General features: G+C 35.5%; 1 protein-coding gene across 2 annotated transcripts in view; it reads left to right on the top strand.

Annotated features, from left to right (window-relative positions):
• Window positions 1-15,028, top strand: part of usp47 (ubiquitin specific peptidase 47) — a 52,892-nt gene extending 37,864 nt beyond the window's left edge. For both annotated transcript variants that reach the window (XM_073835669.1, XM_073835670.1), the window contains 16 exons: window positions 203-279; window positions 405-460; window positions 589-701; window positions 1,320-1,424; window positions 1,548-1,755; window positions 1,924-2,039; window positions 3,401-3,520; window positions 4,347-5,142; window positions 7,444-7,619; window positions 7,763-7,843; window positions 7,936-8,051; window positions 11,044-11,162; window positions 11,247-11,377; window positions 11,454-11,501; window positions 11,590-11,720; window positions 13,554-15,028. In XM_073835669.1, coding sequence (XP_073691770.1) covers window positions 203-279; window positions 405-460; window positions 589-701; window positions 1,320-1,424; window positions 1,548-1,755; window positions 1,924-2,039; window positions 3,401-3,520; window positions 4,347-5,142; window positions 7,444-7,619; window positions 7,763-7,843; window positions 7,936-8,051; window positions 11,044-11,162; window positions 11,247-11,377; window positions 11,454-11,501; window positions 11,590-11,720; window positions 13,554-13,728 — 2,568 coding nt within the window. In that variant the 3' untranslated portion in view covers window positions 13,729-15,028. The remainder of the gene's footprint in view (window positions 1-202; window positions 280-404; window positions 461-588; window positions 702-1,319; window positions 1,425-1,547; window positions 1,756-1,923; window positions 2,040-3,400; window positions 3,521-4,346; window positions 5,143-7,443; window positions 7,620-7,762; window positions 7,844-7,935; window positions 8,052-11,043; window positions 11,163-11,246; window positions 11,378-11,453; window positions 11,502-11,589; window positions 11,721-13,553) is intronic.
• Window positions 15,029-17,354: the final 2,326 nt, after the last annotated feature.

The following is a 17,354-nucleotide window of genomic DNA, read 5'->3' as shown; positions in this document are numbered from 1 at the left end:
CTTGATGAGCAGAAGAGACTTCTTTAAAAAAACATTAAACATTTTACTGTTCAAAAACTTTTAACTAGTGGTGTATCTAAAAAAAAACTATATAAATTTATATACATTTTTGTTTGTACACAAAGAAAGGAAACCATACAGGGTTTGTAGAGTTATAATACAGAATGTAATTTATGTTATTGCCATCATGTGTGCATCCCAGATCACGCAGGATGACATCCGGAAGACATATGGCGGATCCTCAGGGAGCAGAGGCTATTACTCCAGTGCCTTTGCCAGGTGTGTGAAGCCTCCTAGTTCTATATTTGTGATCTTTTAAATGCCAAAATACTCTTATAAAACACATAATGTAAAGTATTTTATAATGCCCATTTTTATCTTCTACTTTTGTATCTCCCCAACAGCTCTACAAATGCATATATGCTCATGTACAGACTAAAAGACCCCTCCAGGAATGCAAGTAAGAAGTAGAAATGAACATGGATTGGATGTTGCAAATTTATTTTTTCCTCAGTATCAAAAAACATTCACAGTGGTCTCACTCCCTCTCTGAGATTCTGGAAATGAATAGACTGTCTTTGTTTGCAGAATTCTTGGAAGTGGAGGACTTTCCAGAACACATAAAAAGACTGGTGCAGCGAGAGAAAGAGTCTGAAGAACAGGAGAAGAGGCAAAGAGAGATTGAGCGCAACACATGCAAGGTAATCTGCATGATGAGACTTGGGCTCTGTTCCAAACCCTAATGAGCTGCCTACCTAGGCAGCATTTTTGCCATCACAGGTGCATTTTTTAACGCAAAAGCTGTTCCAAGCAGTATGCAGAGGAATTTGACTTAAATTATACTCTACAGAAACCTAATTTAAGGCTACATTACATGTGTTAAGAAGTTACAGAATGCATTGCAACACAAATGCAAATGTAATAAGTAGCACAGGGTATATTTGTAGCACTAGCCAAAAATACATTGTATGGGTCTAAATGATCAATTTTTCTTTAATGCCAAAAATCATTAGGGTATTAAGTATTCTCAATATTTCGATTTTTTTTTATTTTTTTTGCACCCTCAGATTCCAGATTTTCAAGTTGTATCTCAGCCAAATATAACAAACCATACATAAATGGAAATGCTTAATTATTTAGGTTTCAGATGATGTACAAATCTCAGTTTCGAAAAATTGACCCTTGTTGACTGGTTTTGTTGTCCAGGGTCACAAATTTGATGGTGGTGATGGTCAATAACTGAGATGTTTCATATTGTAGCCTTGAAAGACCTGTGTAGACAGAGAATAGAGCCTTATTATTCTGTCCTTTTCCATTAGATCAAGCTCTTCTGCATGCATCCAGTGAAGATGATGATGATGGAGAATAAGCTAGAGGTTCACAAAGACAAAACTCTCAGAGAAGCAACAGAAATGGCATACAAGGTGAGTGTAAAATGAAATTATATTTCACCACTGCATCAGAATGTCTAAGTCTGTCTTAATTTATCACTGATTGTTTCTTGTGTTTGTTTGTGTGCATTGTGTGATTGTGCTCTGGGTGTTCAGCTGATGGATCTTGAGGGAGTGGTGCCACTGGACTGCTGTCGATTGGTCAAATACGATGAGTTTCATGAATATCTAGAACGTTCGTATGAAGGGGAAGAAGACATGCCTATGGGTCTGCTACTCGGCGGGGTCAAATCTTCATACATGTTTGACCTGCTTTTGGAGATCCGCAGGCCTGACCAAGTGTTCCAGCCCTACAAACCTGGAGGTATCTACTGAGCACAACATTTGCAATATACTCTAACTAAAAATCTGTAATCAAGGTGCCAAAATTAGCTGTTCTTTGATTTCTACAGTGCTCATTATGGTTGACCAGATATCCTTCTTAAGACTGGCTCACCGTCAATTGCTGACTATGTTTGTGTGTTCATTGCAGAGGTGATGGTGAAGGTCCATGTGGTGGATCTGAAGAGTGAGTCTATTGCGGCTCCAGTCAGTGTCAGGGCTTATCTCAACCAGACTATTACAGAGTTCAAGCAACTCATTGCACAGGTACAGAATCTTATTTTCTCATTCTCATTTTGAGTGAATACATGGTTCCATTAACCTATAAAGGGTTACCTATAACCTATAAACCTATGATTTCTATGAATAGGCTAAAAAACTGTGATCCATAAATATTTAAGTCCAATGTTGTTTAGAAAAAGAACAATTAGATGTGTTATATAAACTATTACCCAACACTAAATTTTTAGTGTATAAAGTTCCCCCCTAAATTTATAGTACAAGTTTTTTATATTTTTTTTCCCTTTTTTTATTGAATTACCAAAGCTATCTATTTCGAATTACAGGCGAAATTTTATTTTTTTTACTTTACTTTTTTTTTACCTACCAGTCAAAAGTTTTTGAACAGTAAGATTTTTGTTTTTTTTTAAAGTCTCTTCTGCTCATCAAGCCTGCATTTATTTGATCCAAAGTACAGAAAAAACAGTACAATTTTGAAATATTTTTGCTAATTAAAATAACTTTTCTATTTGAATATATTTTTAAATGTAATGTATACCTGTGATTTTAAAGTTGAATTTTTAGCATCATTACTCCAGTCATATTAATTATTCTAATATTCTGATTTACTGCTCAAAAAAAAAACATTATTATTATGTTAAACAGCTGAGTAGATTTTATTAGGATTTTTTAATTAATAGAAAGTTCAGAAAAACAGCATTTATCTGAAAGAGAAATCTTTTGTAACATCATAAATGTTTTTATCATCACTTTTGATGATAAAATAAAAGTATTACTTTCCATAATTTCCTGACTCCAATACTGACTTAAGATTTTAAATGGCATATTGTATAATGTTACAAAAGCTTTTTATTTCAGATAAATGCAGATCTTTATAATCATCAAAGAATCCTGAAAAAAAGAACTGTTTTAAATGTTGATAATAATAATTATAATACAAATATTTAGCAAATAGATTTCTGATCATGTGACGCTGATGACTGAAGTAATGATGCTGAAAATGCAGTTTTGATCACAGGAATAAATTGCATTTTAAAATATATTCAAATAGAAAGCAGCTATTTATATTAAATAGTACAAATATTTCACAATATTACTGCTTTTGCTGTATTTTGGATCAAATAAATGCAGGCTTGGTGAGCAGAAGAGACTTCTTTAAAAAAAAAAATTTTAAATCTTACTGTCCAAAAACATTTGACTAATGGTGTATGTTTTAAAAAATATTTTGTGTTTCATGTATGTTTATTTTAACTTGTTTCATTTTTATTTTAATAGAATAATAATTTCATTTTTAAGGATTGTTTTGTTCCCTATTTGTGGAAAGTGACAAAAGCTGCTGAGATATCTGCTTCCATCTAACGTCTTTTCACCTGGTTGTGTGTTCTCAGGCCACTGGGCTTTGTGCGGAGACGATGCGTGTCGTCTTAGAGCGCTGCTATAATGACCTTCGACTTCTTTACGTGCCCAACAAGACTCTGAAAGCAGAGGGTTTCTTCAGGAGTAACAAGGTTCACTTGCATAACACTTACTGTCTACATGGGCAGCTGCTTTCTAAGGCAGTATCCTGACTAAAGTAGAACTTTACTGATTTTGAAATGTTTTTCATACATGCGACAGTTCATGTTCATACAGCAGATTTGATTATCCCTCTTAATATATACAAGCACAAAATACATGCAATGCATTCTGGTATTAAATATGTGACCCTGGACCACAAACCCAGTCTTCAGTAGCACAGGTATATTTGATAGATTTTTCTTTTATGTCAAAAATCATTACGATATTAAGTAAAGATCATGTTCCGCGAACATATTTTGGAAATTTCCTAATGTAAATATATCTAAACTTAATTTTTGATTAGTAATATGCATGGCTAAGAACTTCATTTGGACAACTGTAAAGGCGTTTTTCCCCTCAGATTTTAAATTTTCAAATAGTTGTCCTAACAAATACATCATTAAAAAAAGCTTATTTATTTAGCTTTCAGAATATGCAGTCTATTCCAAAAAAGTAGTATACTTAAAATTAATTTCGGGTATAAATCAGTGTATTAGTTAGTATACTTGTAATTGTGCTATTTGAAAACTTCTTGGGACTAAATTGGCCCACTTTAGTTTTGCTGCAAGAGTAAGTTTAACTGTAGAAGTCCTGCCCTAGCACTTTGCCACATTTTTGCGATCTTTAGCTGACCTACATTTTTGAAAGGCCTTCACATTCCGTCCTTGCCTGTGCCTTACAAGTCTGTTCCAAAACCTATAAAACTAAGTTTCACAAGTGTTTAAGATCCTTTCTGAAAGTGAGGTTTTTGCTGAGATTCTCTTTTTTTATCCTCAGGTTTTCGTGGAGAGCTCAGACTCAACGGATCATCAGGCCGTTTTCACTGACTCTGTTTTGTGGAAGCTCCTGGATCGGCACGGAAACACAATCAGACTGTTTGTCTCCCTGCCTGAGCAGTCGCCAGGCTCTTTGGCCAACAGAACTAGTTGCCCCAAAGCTAGTGCTGACTCTGAGGACTCTTTTGATGGGGCGAAGAGTAGCAGAAAGTCAGTAGAGGCCATTCTCGAAGAGAGTACGGAGAAGCTGAAGAACCTTTCTTTACAACAACAGCAACAGCAACAACAACAGCAGCAGCAGCAGCAGCAGCAATCCTCCAGCACCAGTGACAGTCAGAAGAGCTCAGAACACAGCGACTTCGAGCACATCGAGTCACCAGCACAGGAGACAGACGCTGCCTCGCAGCCTTCCCAGAAGGAGAACTGCACACGGGTCGCATCAGACACGGAGAACCAGTTCCCCTCTGAGGAGCGCTCGGACTCGGACGTCAACAATGACCGCAGCACCAGCTCGGTAGACAGTGACATCCTGAGCTCCAGCCACAGCAGCGACACGCTGTGTAACGCGGACAGCGGCCCGCTGCCACTGGCTAACGGCCTTGACTCGCACAGCATCACCAGCAGCCGGCGCTCCAAAGCACACGAGGGGAAGAAGGAGACGTGGGACACGGCAGAAGAGGACTCTGGCACAGACAGCGAGTACGATGAGAACGGCAAAATCAAAGCTGACGCCCAGTACCTGTACTTCAAAGCAGAGCCAAACTCTCAGGAGGATGGATCTGGAGAAGGACAGAAATGTAAAGTCTCTCTGATTGATTATTGTTTTATTTAGGTGAACGTAGGATAAGATTTAGTTTTTTGAATGAACAGTGCCGTGCTTCAGTCTTAAATGGCAGGGAATATATTTTATTCATTAAAAAAAATGCAAAATCACATAAAGGATTTTATTTTGATATACCTTGCATATAATGCTGCACATATATTTCATTTGCCAAACTGCCTAGATAACCGGCAACTTAATGTCAAAATTTAGACTAAAATATCTGTAATTTTAAACCTTGTTTTAAAATAGAATTAAATTATTGATAGTGTTTAATAAAATGTCTGCATTTTACCGAACGGTAATATTGTAATATTATTATACTTTAATAAGACAAATATCCAATGCTACATTTATCAATTATTCCCAAATCATTCATCCCTAAGAGGATGGTTTGCACCTGGGGTCAACCAATATGTTAATTGGTGCCAATACCGATTATTATTGATCAAGTAGACCAATAACCGATATTTTGAATTATTTTATTGGCACATCGGTTTTGAAAATGGCCAATGCCGATAACCATAAAAATGTTAAATATCAGCGCCAATAATCGGCCAAGGTAAAACTTGATGGTTTAATGTTAAAATTTACACTGAAATGTCTAAATAATATAAAATAAAATGATTGATATTAATTAAATTCCTGCATTTTACTGAACAGTAGTACTATTATAATTTAATAGTAAACATGTCCAATACTATATTTATCAAGTATTTCCCAAATCATCCAATTATTACAGGTTAAGTAGACCGATAACCATAGCATATTTTGAACCAATATATATCTGGCGTAAGAATGAAATTTATTACCAAAATTTAGAATAACGAGGGCTCTGACAAAAACTTTTATTAGATGCGTTAAAGTGTTCTATCAGCAAATCGTTTTTGAAAATGACCAATAACCATAAAAATGCTTACAGATCACATAGACGATAACCGATATTTTGAACCGATATATATGTCTAGTATAAAATAGAAAATGAATGGCAAAATTTTGAATAAACAAGGAATCTGACAAAAAAGGTCATTGCCACTCCTTTGCATATTTCTTTTCGATCACAAATTTTAGAAAATTTACATCAATATATTGTTTGCTCTGAACGAGTGAACGAGGTGATTTTTTTTGATCATTTTGTAGAAAAAACTCTAGCCTACCACATCCAGTTCTCAAAAGTCTAGTGAACAAATGATCTGTATGTGTTTCATGGCCTTATTTCAATGACTTAATTTTTTTAGTTTTTCGCTAAACACATGAACGTTGTTTTCTCAAAAACACAAACATGTATATTCATGTTGCTTACATATTATTGTTACAGTGTAATCAGACTTAATTTGTTTTGAAGATACAAAAGCACATGTCAGGGCATGTCAAAACTGCTTCAGGGCCCCAAAACACCCTCAGACCCCAAAGGGTTAAATGCTTTAAATAATTTTATCGGCAAATCGGTTTTGAGAATGACCAATACAGATAACTATAAAAATGCTTAATATCAGCACCAATAATCGTCCAAGGTAAAACTTGATGGTTTGATGTTAAAATTTAGAGTGAAATATCAGTAATTGTATAGCTTGCTGTAAAATAAAATAAAGTTATTCAAATTGTTTAATTAAATTCCTGCAATTTACTGAACAGTAGTATTATTATAGTATACATTTCCAATGCTACATTTATCAAGTATTTCCCAAATCGTTCATTCCAAAGATTATGGTTTGCACTAGGGGTTTATGGATATGTGTTTTTCGGGGCTGAAGCTGATACTGATTATTACAGATCAAGTAGACCGATAACCAATGTTTTAAACCGATATATATATATCTTGTGTAAAAAATTAAATGCCAAAATAAAGAATAACAAGGGCTCTGACAAAAACATTCTTTAAATGGTTTAAATAATTTTATTTGCAAATTGGTTTTGAAAATGACTGATACCGATAACCATAAAAATGCTTAATATCGGCGCCAATAATCGGTTGACCCCTGTTTTGCACTCAAAGTATTCAGAGTACAAAGACATTTTAATAATACAAAAATTTAATATATATAAAGTGTTTATGTGTAAATATATGTATGTGTGAGTGAGTGTGTGTCAGTTTTGTTTCCAATATTGTGTAACCTTAGTCAATTGACTGGTAACCTTGTTGAAAAAACAGTTTGAGTTTAAATTCTGAGGAATTGTAGTGATTTGATTTGAATAATTCAATAGCATTTAAACTAAATATCCATCTGTTTCTGTTGGACATACATTTTAGTAAACAAGTTAATGTTGATTGTTTCAGGTTTACTTGTCCATGTTGACAAGAGGATCACACTGGCAGCATTCAAACAGAATCTAGAGCCTTTTGTTGGCGTCCCTTCCACACAGTTTAAGGTCTTCCGAGTTTATGCCAACAACCAGGAGTTTGAGAGCGTGCGGCTTAATGAGACGCTCTCCTCTTTCTCTGATGACAACAAGGTGAGATTCTAAATTTACTTTATCCTGTCCCAGAATAACATGCAAAGTCAGCTAGATTGACATGTCTTGGGTTATTTTTGCAATTCCATTTGGCGCCACTTGAGGCACATAATTGACACACTGAATGCTCTGCTGTTGAACAGATCACGATTCGATTGGGACGTGCACTGAAGAAAGGAGAATACAGGGTGAAGGTGTACCAGCTGCTAGTCAATGACCCAGAGGTGAGAAACCAAAATTTTGGAAATTAATATTCTGGAATTGACAAAAAAAAAAATGTTTGTGCATATTTAACATGCTTTTTTTTTTTTGACAGCCCTGTAAGTTCCTTTTGGACACTGTGTTCGCAAAGGGCATGACTGTTCGGCAGTCTAAGGAGGAGTTGCTGCCTCAACTCAAAGACCAGTGCAAACTGGACCTCAGTATAGATAGGTAAGCCCTTTTAGATTTTTCCTTCTAAAGGCACTGAAATACTCACGGTGAAGTTCTATATTGCTTTTTGCACCAAAAAGACAGCCATAGGAAAGCAGAAATTAAAAGCATGTGATCACAGCAATGTGGATATGTTTACACAAGCTCTGAAATTTGGCAGTCAAGTCACGTTATGTTTATTTATATAGCACTTTATATAATAGATTGCCTTAAAGCAGGGGCGATCAATTATTGTTCCGAGAAGTCCAGTCTCTAAATTTCCTTCCCAGCAGAGGTCCGGGCAATTCTTTTTTTTAAGTAGTTATAAATTTCGATCTAGGCACTAGTCGTACTTTGTAAAAAACAAATAAGACTCCTAAATAGTCATCCAAGATGAGGTAATTGGGCCGAGAGCCAAAGCAGTGGTGTCTGAGAATTTTCCTGGCCTTTATAACTAGACTGCAGTCCACTATTTGAGGACCCCTTTTTTTTTAAAGGGATAGTTCACCCAAAAATGAAAATTACCCTATGATTTTCTCATCCTCAAGCTACCCTAGTTGTATACGACGAGTTATATTAAAGAATGTCCTGACTTGTAAAATAAATAAAAAAATATGCATATTTTCAACAGGCCAATTTTAAAATACAAAAAATAACATATATTGTAATTGTTCAAACATTAGGAATGTTGAATACATATAAATTCATATTAAAATGTTACATTTTAGTGTTTTTTCCTCCTAGATGATTTGGCCGTAGCCTTAAAAAATGTCATGTGGTGTGACCATGATTTATATTAAAATTAATAAATTTTCTTAACATGCTTAACATTTTTTTTTTAGATGTTCTAATAATTAAAGCGTTTAGAAACAACGTATTTGCATTTTTTGTAAATAATGATCTCATGTTTTGTTCTATAGTTACTTTTTTCTCCTGTAAACTCCATAAAAATTGCTACAAATGTTTTAAAAATACCCTTCACTTAAGCATACTGTAGGAGTGATTTATATTTCAACCACAGAAGTTAGATATTTTATTTTAATTGAATAGAGTTATTGCTTTTAGTGGTCACACCACATGATGAGTGGTCACTCCAAATGACATAAATACCTTTTATCATATATTTAAAGAGATCTGTGAAAAGTGCAGCACATGGCATTAACTGCAGACATTTCTTTAGCCCCAGTTATTTCTGAACTTAACAGGCTATTTGAACAATTCTTATGCTGAAATGATACTAAAATAAAGTATTTAATGTATATAAACCATCATTTAAATAAGAAGGCACAAAAATTGCCAATCTGGGACATATCTATATTGGAAAACACTCTACAGTGGTCACACTACATGATTTTTTTTTTTAAATTTAGTCAAAATGTACAAGCACAGAATTGGCCAACTGATCAAAACAAGCTAGCTTCCCACAAAAGGTCACTATAAAATTTATAATAAAAAATGAATAGTTGTAGAAATAACTTAATATTCATTTTTTTTTTTTTGAGGTCATACCACATGATATCCAAATGTGGTAACTACACTCCACCTGCTAAATGGTTATTTTTTTTCCAAACCTTTTTGATGCTTCCATGAGTCCTTGGCAAATTGGTATATGATGCAAAGTCCTACCTTCGAATGGATTTCAATATAAAAGTCCTAAAATGGTACTTTCTTGATGGTCGCACCACATGATATTTCATAAGATGGACAACATCAAACACAGTTTGTTTGTATATTATGATGGGAAAAAAAACAGAAATGCTTTGCAGTTTTATACAAGATTGCAAAACACTTTTGGAAATCATGCCAAATAGTGCAGAAAATTAATCTGAATAAATTTAGGGAAATTTCAAAGATGTTTCCAAAACAACAATTATGGCCAGATGGTCGCACCACGCAATGTTTTGACACTTTGAATAACATAAAAATTACAAATAACTAATGTTTTTTTGAAAAGTTAAAGCAAGTACGTACATGGGAGACGTGCTACTTATACATAGCGTCTTTTTTAATGCATTTAAACCAATTTTTCACAGAAAAAATGCAGTTGGACAAAAAATGTAGGTGTTAAGTCATTGACCCTTTTACAACTTTATAAACCGTAATCTAGCATATATTAACTGTTGTACACATGTTCACGACAGAGTGGCGTTCCAGCGGATGACGTCGGCTCCTGTGAGAATATGCTTGTTAAGCGAGAACCACATTTTGTTTACAGCAAATGAAAACTACGTGAAGAAGTGAACTGTTTTAGTTATACTCTACATTTTATTAGTCTTAAAATAGTGCATTCGTGTGTATATCTGGGATGCATCAACATGCAAAGCAAAAGTCACGTTTGTCACTTCTCACGTGTTTACAGTATTTATTAAATATGAAAAAAAATAGTTGCTTTCGATTAGAATCACAAATTCTACTGTAAAGCAGCTTTCCGGTTTGTTCATGTATTTATTCACATCTGACTGCAATAGACTGTACAGAAGAAATTAACCACATCAAAGAAGTGGTATTTTGAAAGCGTTTACCAGTTGAAGCTAACTTTTTCCAAATGTTTGCTTTAGCTAGCTGTTTCGAACTCCTAAAATAAACTTTTGCCTTGATTTTGTTTGAAATGACATCACACCAGTTGATTCTTTGATTTCACTTGAAGCATATGAGGACCTTAAGGTCTACTTTTGTTAATCAAGATTTTTGCATTAGAAACATCTATATGAACATCTTTTGTTACGACTGGCTAATCTTTTAGCATGTGAAATGAGTAATGCTTCCTGAATAGACATTCATAATGTTAACCATCTGAAATCTCCATTTTCTCGTGCTTATGGCTGTTGTTGTCACAGGCCTGACTCATGAATATGCTGCAGCAGTTTTGGACACGCATCCAACTTTGCACGCTGCAGTGACGCATCTCAGTGCTTCACTGCAGCAGCTGACCTTTTAAATGCACTGACTCACAGCGGAGGAGGATTAATGCCTCAGAATACTAACAAGATGTGTGTCGCTCTGTGTGTCACAGGTTTAGACTCAGGAAGAAGACCTGGAAGAACCCAGGCACAGTGTTTCTGGATTATCACGTTTATGAGGAGGACATCAACATCTCCAGTAACTGGGAGGTGTTCCTAGAAGTCCTTGAAGGTGAAGACTGTGGCCAGTGTGGTTGTCATAAATATTCTTGTCCAACAGCCCATAAATGTAGTCATCCATTGACTGTTCTTGTAGAACCGGAGCGGATGAAGTCTATGTCCCAGCTGGCGGTTCTGACCCGTCGCTGGTGCCCAGCCCAGATGAAGCTGGAGGCCTTCCGAGAGGTGGTGCTGGAGAGCAGCAGTGTGGAGGAGCTCAAGGAGAAAGTATGTGAAGTATGAAATGCTAACAGTTCTGTTTTTCTCTTCGTTTGAGTTCTAATGTCATATTTTGTTTTCTCAGCTCAGTGAATTGAGTGGAATTCCTCTTGAAAACTTGGAGTTTGCCAAGGTACGACAGTCTTTGCGCATCAGGTTTTGGTTGAATTGCATGCCCTTTCTGCAGTACTTCAGATCTGACTGTCTTGTTTCTCCTACAGGGACGAGGAACTTTTCCTTGTGACATTTCAGTGTTGGAGATCCATCAAGATTTAGATTGGAATCCCAAAGTCTCCACTCTCAATGTCTGGCCGCTCTACATCTGTGATGATGGCGCCGTGATCTTCTACAGGTAAAGCCTTCCCCTTTCATATATAAAGTTGATTACTAGTTTTTTAACTAGTTAAGTAATTTGATTTTAAGACATACTATGGGCAACAGTACGGACAACAGTTTGAAGTGCAAAAATGCAGACTTTTAGAATCAACCAATCAGTAAGTTGTCAAAGACTAGTTCAGCTGGTCCTATGAAATGGTTATATTATATTATATGTGACTCTGGACCACAAAACGAGACTTAAGTAGCACGGGTATATTTGTAGCAATAGCCAAAAATACATTGTATGCGTTAAAATTAGCAATTTTTCTTTTATGCCAAAAATCATTCAGATATTAAGTAAAGATCATGTTCCATGAAGATATATTTTTTTTAAATTTCCTACCGTAAATATATCAAAACTTAATTTTAGATTAATAATATGCATTGCTAAGAACTTCATTTGGACAACTTTAAAGGCGATTTTCTCATTATTTTGATTGTTGTTTTTTTGCATCCTCAGAATCTAGATTTTTTTATAGTATCTAAATATCTTTAAGTATCTCGGCCAAATATTGTCCTATCCTAACAAACTATTCAGCTTTCAGATGATGTATAAATTGACTAAAAATTGACCCTATTGACTGGTTTTGTGGTCCAGGGTCATATATTATATTATTTTATTTTATTTTATTTTATTTTGTCTCTGTTTTAATAATGTAGTTTTAATTGTTAAAAGTTAATTGCCAATTTTCAATCTGCTTTGCATTGTTACATTTTCAAAATTAACCAGTTTGTGATTTTTCAGAAAGACTAGTTTAGTTGGTTCTATGAAAACCCATTATAATTAGGCTAGTATATGTTAGGTTGATTATATATTACTTTCTTTTTTTTTCTTTTTTTTATTGAATTAATTTTTTTGTTTTGTTACCTGCAACCAGAAATCATTGTTTATCATTATTATTAATATTAAATTGATTCTTCTTCTTATTATTATTATTATTATTATTGTTAATTATTACTATTATTATTATTTTTGTTTTAATAATAAATAAATTTTATATCAATATAAAATGTGTTATATAAATTGTTTTATTATAAATTAGTTTTTTGACTTTTGTAAATTTATCAATGTATAAAGTAATAATAAATAAATTATATTTGCTTATTGTTAATCCACAAATCAAAATGATATCACATAATTAGTTACATGAAATGAAAAAAAAATTATCATTGTTATTAAAGATAACAGAAATATTTAGATGAACTTAGTCACCTTAGTATCATATTGACCCAAATATAAGACTTTTTCAAGATGTACCTTTTGGAAAAAGGCTTTTTGAAAACCAAATTTTTTCTTATTTTTCCTATTTCATTTTTGTTTTGAAAAAGTACTGGTAAAATGTACCAACAATCCCATTTAAAAAATACACTTTTTGATGTACCATAAAAATAATAGGTGGCCCATCTGAATTATATAGCAACTTATAACAATTACACAATCTATCTCATAGTAGCCTACCAAAATTTCATTAGCAGTAGAAGTGAAGTTTTCAAATCTGGGTCTTACTATTTAAAATCACTTACAGAGGAAGTTTGGTCCCATCAGGCGACATGACGCTCATGACTAATGATATATGCAACACACAATTCATTACCTAGGCACACTCGTTTTATGCATATTTGACTTTACCTATTGTTGTGGGTGTATTATTGACATAATCTAGACCCTGAATACAAGACAACCACGTTTTTTTAGATGTATTTCCAAGAAAAGAAACTTTGTTTTATGTTCGTGTCGATACGGTTATTAACTAGTTGCTTTTTGGTCTTTAATAGAGTTTTTTTTTCCCTGTGCCTGTCTCTGCAGGGACAGCACTGAGGAGCTGATGGAACTGTCTGAAGAGGAGCGCAATGAACTGATGAAGAAGGAGAGCAGCCGCCTGCTGAAGACGGGCCACCGGGTCAGCTACTCCCCCCGCAAAGAGAAGGCCCTGAAAATTTACTTAGACGGAGGGCCCACCAAAGACCCAGGACAGGACTGAGAGGGAGAGGAAACTATCCTTCCCTATTTTCTATCTGGCCTGCCCGCTGCAGTGTAGCGCTGCCTCGCCAGCGACCCTGGCGTTTGGGCCCCACGTTGAATCAACGTCACCAGTGCTGTCCGGCTGACGCTCTCTTCTTTGAGCTCCAGAGCGCATAGCGTGGCTCAGAGTACACCATAGTTTATTGTACTGTAAAGTTTAAAGGGAAGTGCAAAAGCTATTTCAAGTTCAATATCATTCAGATAAATCAATTTAATAATACAGAGATGGGTGCACTTGTTAGAGGAAAGGGGGCAGTTTGGGAGATATATTTTATCGCCCTCTTCATTTCTTTCGTCTGTTTGCACTCTCAGTGCACCATCTCCATTCATTTTCGTCCCGTCGTTCTGCATTTGCTGTTTGTCCATCACTCGCTCTCTGATTTTGAGATGCGTCGAATTCTCACGTTCTCGACGTCCATCATCCCGAGTCTATTCGGCACTCGAGCACAGCGTGTAACGTATCCAGCCACCTCCAAACGCCCGCAGGGCTGACGGCACTGCTCATCTTCCATTGTGTAGAGCTCTTGTGACACTTTCACTTGAAATTTTGGGTATGATGCTCTCACTTGCATATTGGGATATCTCTCCTTTTGTTTATTTAACACATAGTTGTGAAATTAAATGCTTCTTTTCTGGCTGAAGAGGTTCTATTCTTGCAGTTCATGCTTCCTTTTGTGTGTGGGCGTCGCCCACTGACTGCTGAAGCTCTGCCCACTTCATAGGGAGCTCCGCCCTCCTCCTCTTACTTCACTTCCTAATGGGGCTAATGACACTGGTACATATGAATTTGCAAGCCTTTAAGAGTAGGGCGAATTTCAATCAAGTAGTGTGCTTCGTTCACCCGTTTCGTTTTTTTGTTTTGTTTTCTTGTAAATTATTTCACTACAGACTGATGATGATGACAGTAGGTCTTGTGAGTGACTTTTAATGGCACGCGTTTTAATTTTTTTGATCTGTACTCGGCTTTTTCTTTTTCCATTTAGACATGTCCTGTGTTCTTTTTCATTTTTTGGTTTTTATTTCTTCACAATGTGAACAGAGCCTGTGGGTTCGGATGTGGCAGGTGTACTTGTTTGCATGCGTGGAAATGCTTCTCGCAGCTGTTTTCGCGTAGCTGGAAAGCGGAGGGTGCGGATGCCCCACTGGAGGATCGCCAGTGTCGGAGCTCGACTGAACCTCTGAAGGTACCTGGGCTAATAATGCTGCCACAAGCTGTTCACAGTAGAAATGCCAATACTGAAATAAAAAGCAACAATCAATCTCTGTCTGCCTGCTTCCAGGTTGGCGTATATGAGAACTCTCATATTTTAAGGAAGAATATGATCTGCGGTTCTATGGGGTCATATAAGGGAACAGATTTTCCTTGATTTAATGAAATTATGCTTGGAATTAAAGGAGAAGTTTACTTCCAGAACAAAATTTACAAATAATTTCCTCATCCAAGATGTTCATGTCTTTCTTTCTTCAGTTGTAAAGAAATAGTTTTTTGAGAAAAACATTTCGGGAGTTCTCTCTATAAAGTGGACTTCTATGGTGCCCCCGAGTTTGAACATCCAAAATGCAGTTTAAATGCAGCTTCAAAGGGCTCTAAATGATGCCAGCTGAGAAAGAAGGGTCTTATCTAGTGAAACGATTGAAAATTACAATTTATATACTTTTTAACCTCAAATGCTCGTCTTGTCTAGCTCTGCGTGAACTCTGTGTATTCTGGTCCATTACAGTTAGGGTATGTCTAAAAACTACCATCTCATTTTCTCCTCCAACTACAAAAAAAGGTAAAACAACGTTGTAGGGCAATTTTGAAGTTGGAGACGACCTACCCTAACTGTCTTGAACCAGAATACACAGAATTCATGCAGAGCTAGACAAGACGAGTATTTGAGGTTAAAAAGTGTATAAATTGTCTTTTTTTTTTTTCTAGAAAATAACCAATCGTTTAGCTAGAAAAGACCCTTCTTCCTCGGCTGGGATCATTCGGAGCCCTTTGTAGCTGCATTTAAAGTTCAAATTTGCAGGCACCATAGAAGTCCACTATATAGAGAGAAATACTGAAATGTTTTCCCCAAAAACATAATTTCTTTACGACTGAAGAAAGAAAGACATGTACATCTTGGATGACAAGGGGGGTAAGTAAATTATCTGTAATTTTTTTGTTCTGGAAGTGAACAACTTCTTTTAATAATGTATGCTAGGAAATAAATAAAACAAATATACAATATACGAATATACATAAGACTTGTGGTGATATGCATCAGAATTCGGCCCGTGGGTGTTGATGCCTGAGGCTGAGACTAGGTAGCCATTGCCTTCCATAATAATCTGGTTACGAGTTACTAATATTCTTCAAATGATCTTTTCAACAAAGGGGGGATGAAAACAGGTTTCGAATGACTTGAGGTTGAACAATCCTCTTAAACTGCAGAAATGGTAACAATTTCACATGGGAAGATGGTGTTTGGGTAGTCTAAAGGTGTGGTCACATTTCATGCAAAAAATGTCTATGGTCTGTTGTCATATGTAGCAATATATAAAGCACAGTTTACACAGAAGTTACTTTCAGACTGAGTAGCTTTTTGTTGGTTGACGGGCAAATTCACGGCTAACTGGAACCCACTGAGAAATCGCAGAGGGAAAATTCACAATTGCATGCGTTCCTATTGAAATGACTTCATTTTACCTGTGAAAACTGCCAAATGACATTAAATGTGGCCACACTTTTAAGTCACATTAGTAACATTTTGGTGAAAAGTCTATCAAGTTTAGCTATTTCTTAAGCACAGCTCACACAGTAATCTTTTACAGACTAAGCCACTTTTTTATTTTACATGACCAACTTGAACACAATATTCAAAGGTAATTTTTTGCACAGTTTTCTATTGAATTGACTGGTTTTCGCCTGTAAAAAAAAAAATAGCAGAACAATGGTAAACATGACCACACCTACACTTTTTAAGTTGCAAAAAATGGAAAAGTGGATCCCAGGTACAAATTTTAGTTCAAAACCCTCATAAATTAGGAGTGTGGTGATGAATTGATTCGATTCGATTTTACGAATGCAGGACAGTTCTCTCTGGAATTGATTCTGAGCTTAATTTTTAACAGTAGATGGCATTACAGGCTAGTTTTTAACCAATACACTTAAATGCATAGGAAGAAGAGCGGTTGTGTGTTTGGCTGCGTAAAGTAAGTGGTTAAATGTACTTGCACCTCAGATTTTATGCTTTTATGACGTGAGATTAATGTAAACACAGCCCACTGTGAACACTCTTGTAATTCGCTTCAACATTTTTGAACTTTTTAAATGATTATTTTAATATAACGTAACCATGTCTTACTGAAATAAGTAGCAGAAACCCCATGAAAGTTAACAAATTTTCTACATATTTTGGACTAGGGGAGGCGCCATTATTTCAATGATGTGAAATGGTGGCACTCAATGAGCTACTGGCACTAGTTGTTGCTATTTTTACAGCAAAACAACTCTATAAATACTGATACAATGCCACATTGTGCAGTTTTTTGTTTTAATTTCTGTCAAAGGGCAACAAGAGAAGTGATGTAAGTCTTCACTGCTTTTCATAGCGA

Source organism: Garra rufa, chromosome 3 (assembly GCF_049309525.1).
Source record: "Garra rufa chromosome 3, GarRuf1.0, whole genome shotgun sequence".
NCBI classification, from domain to species: domain Eukaryota; kingdom Metazoa; phylum Chordata; class Actinopteri; order Cypriniformes; family Cyprinidae; genus Garra; species Garra rufa.
The sequence above is the reverse complement of the archived record's forward strand: the minus strand, read 5'-3'. Positions and strand labels throughout refer to the sequence as shown.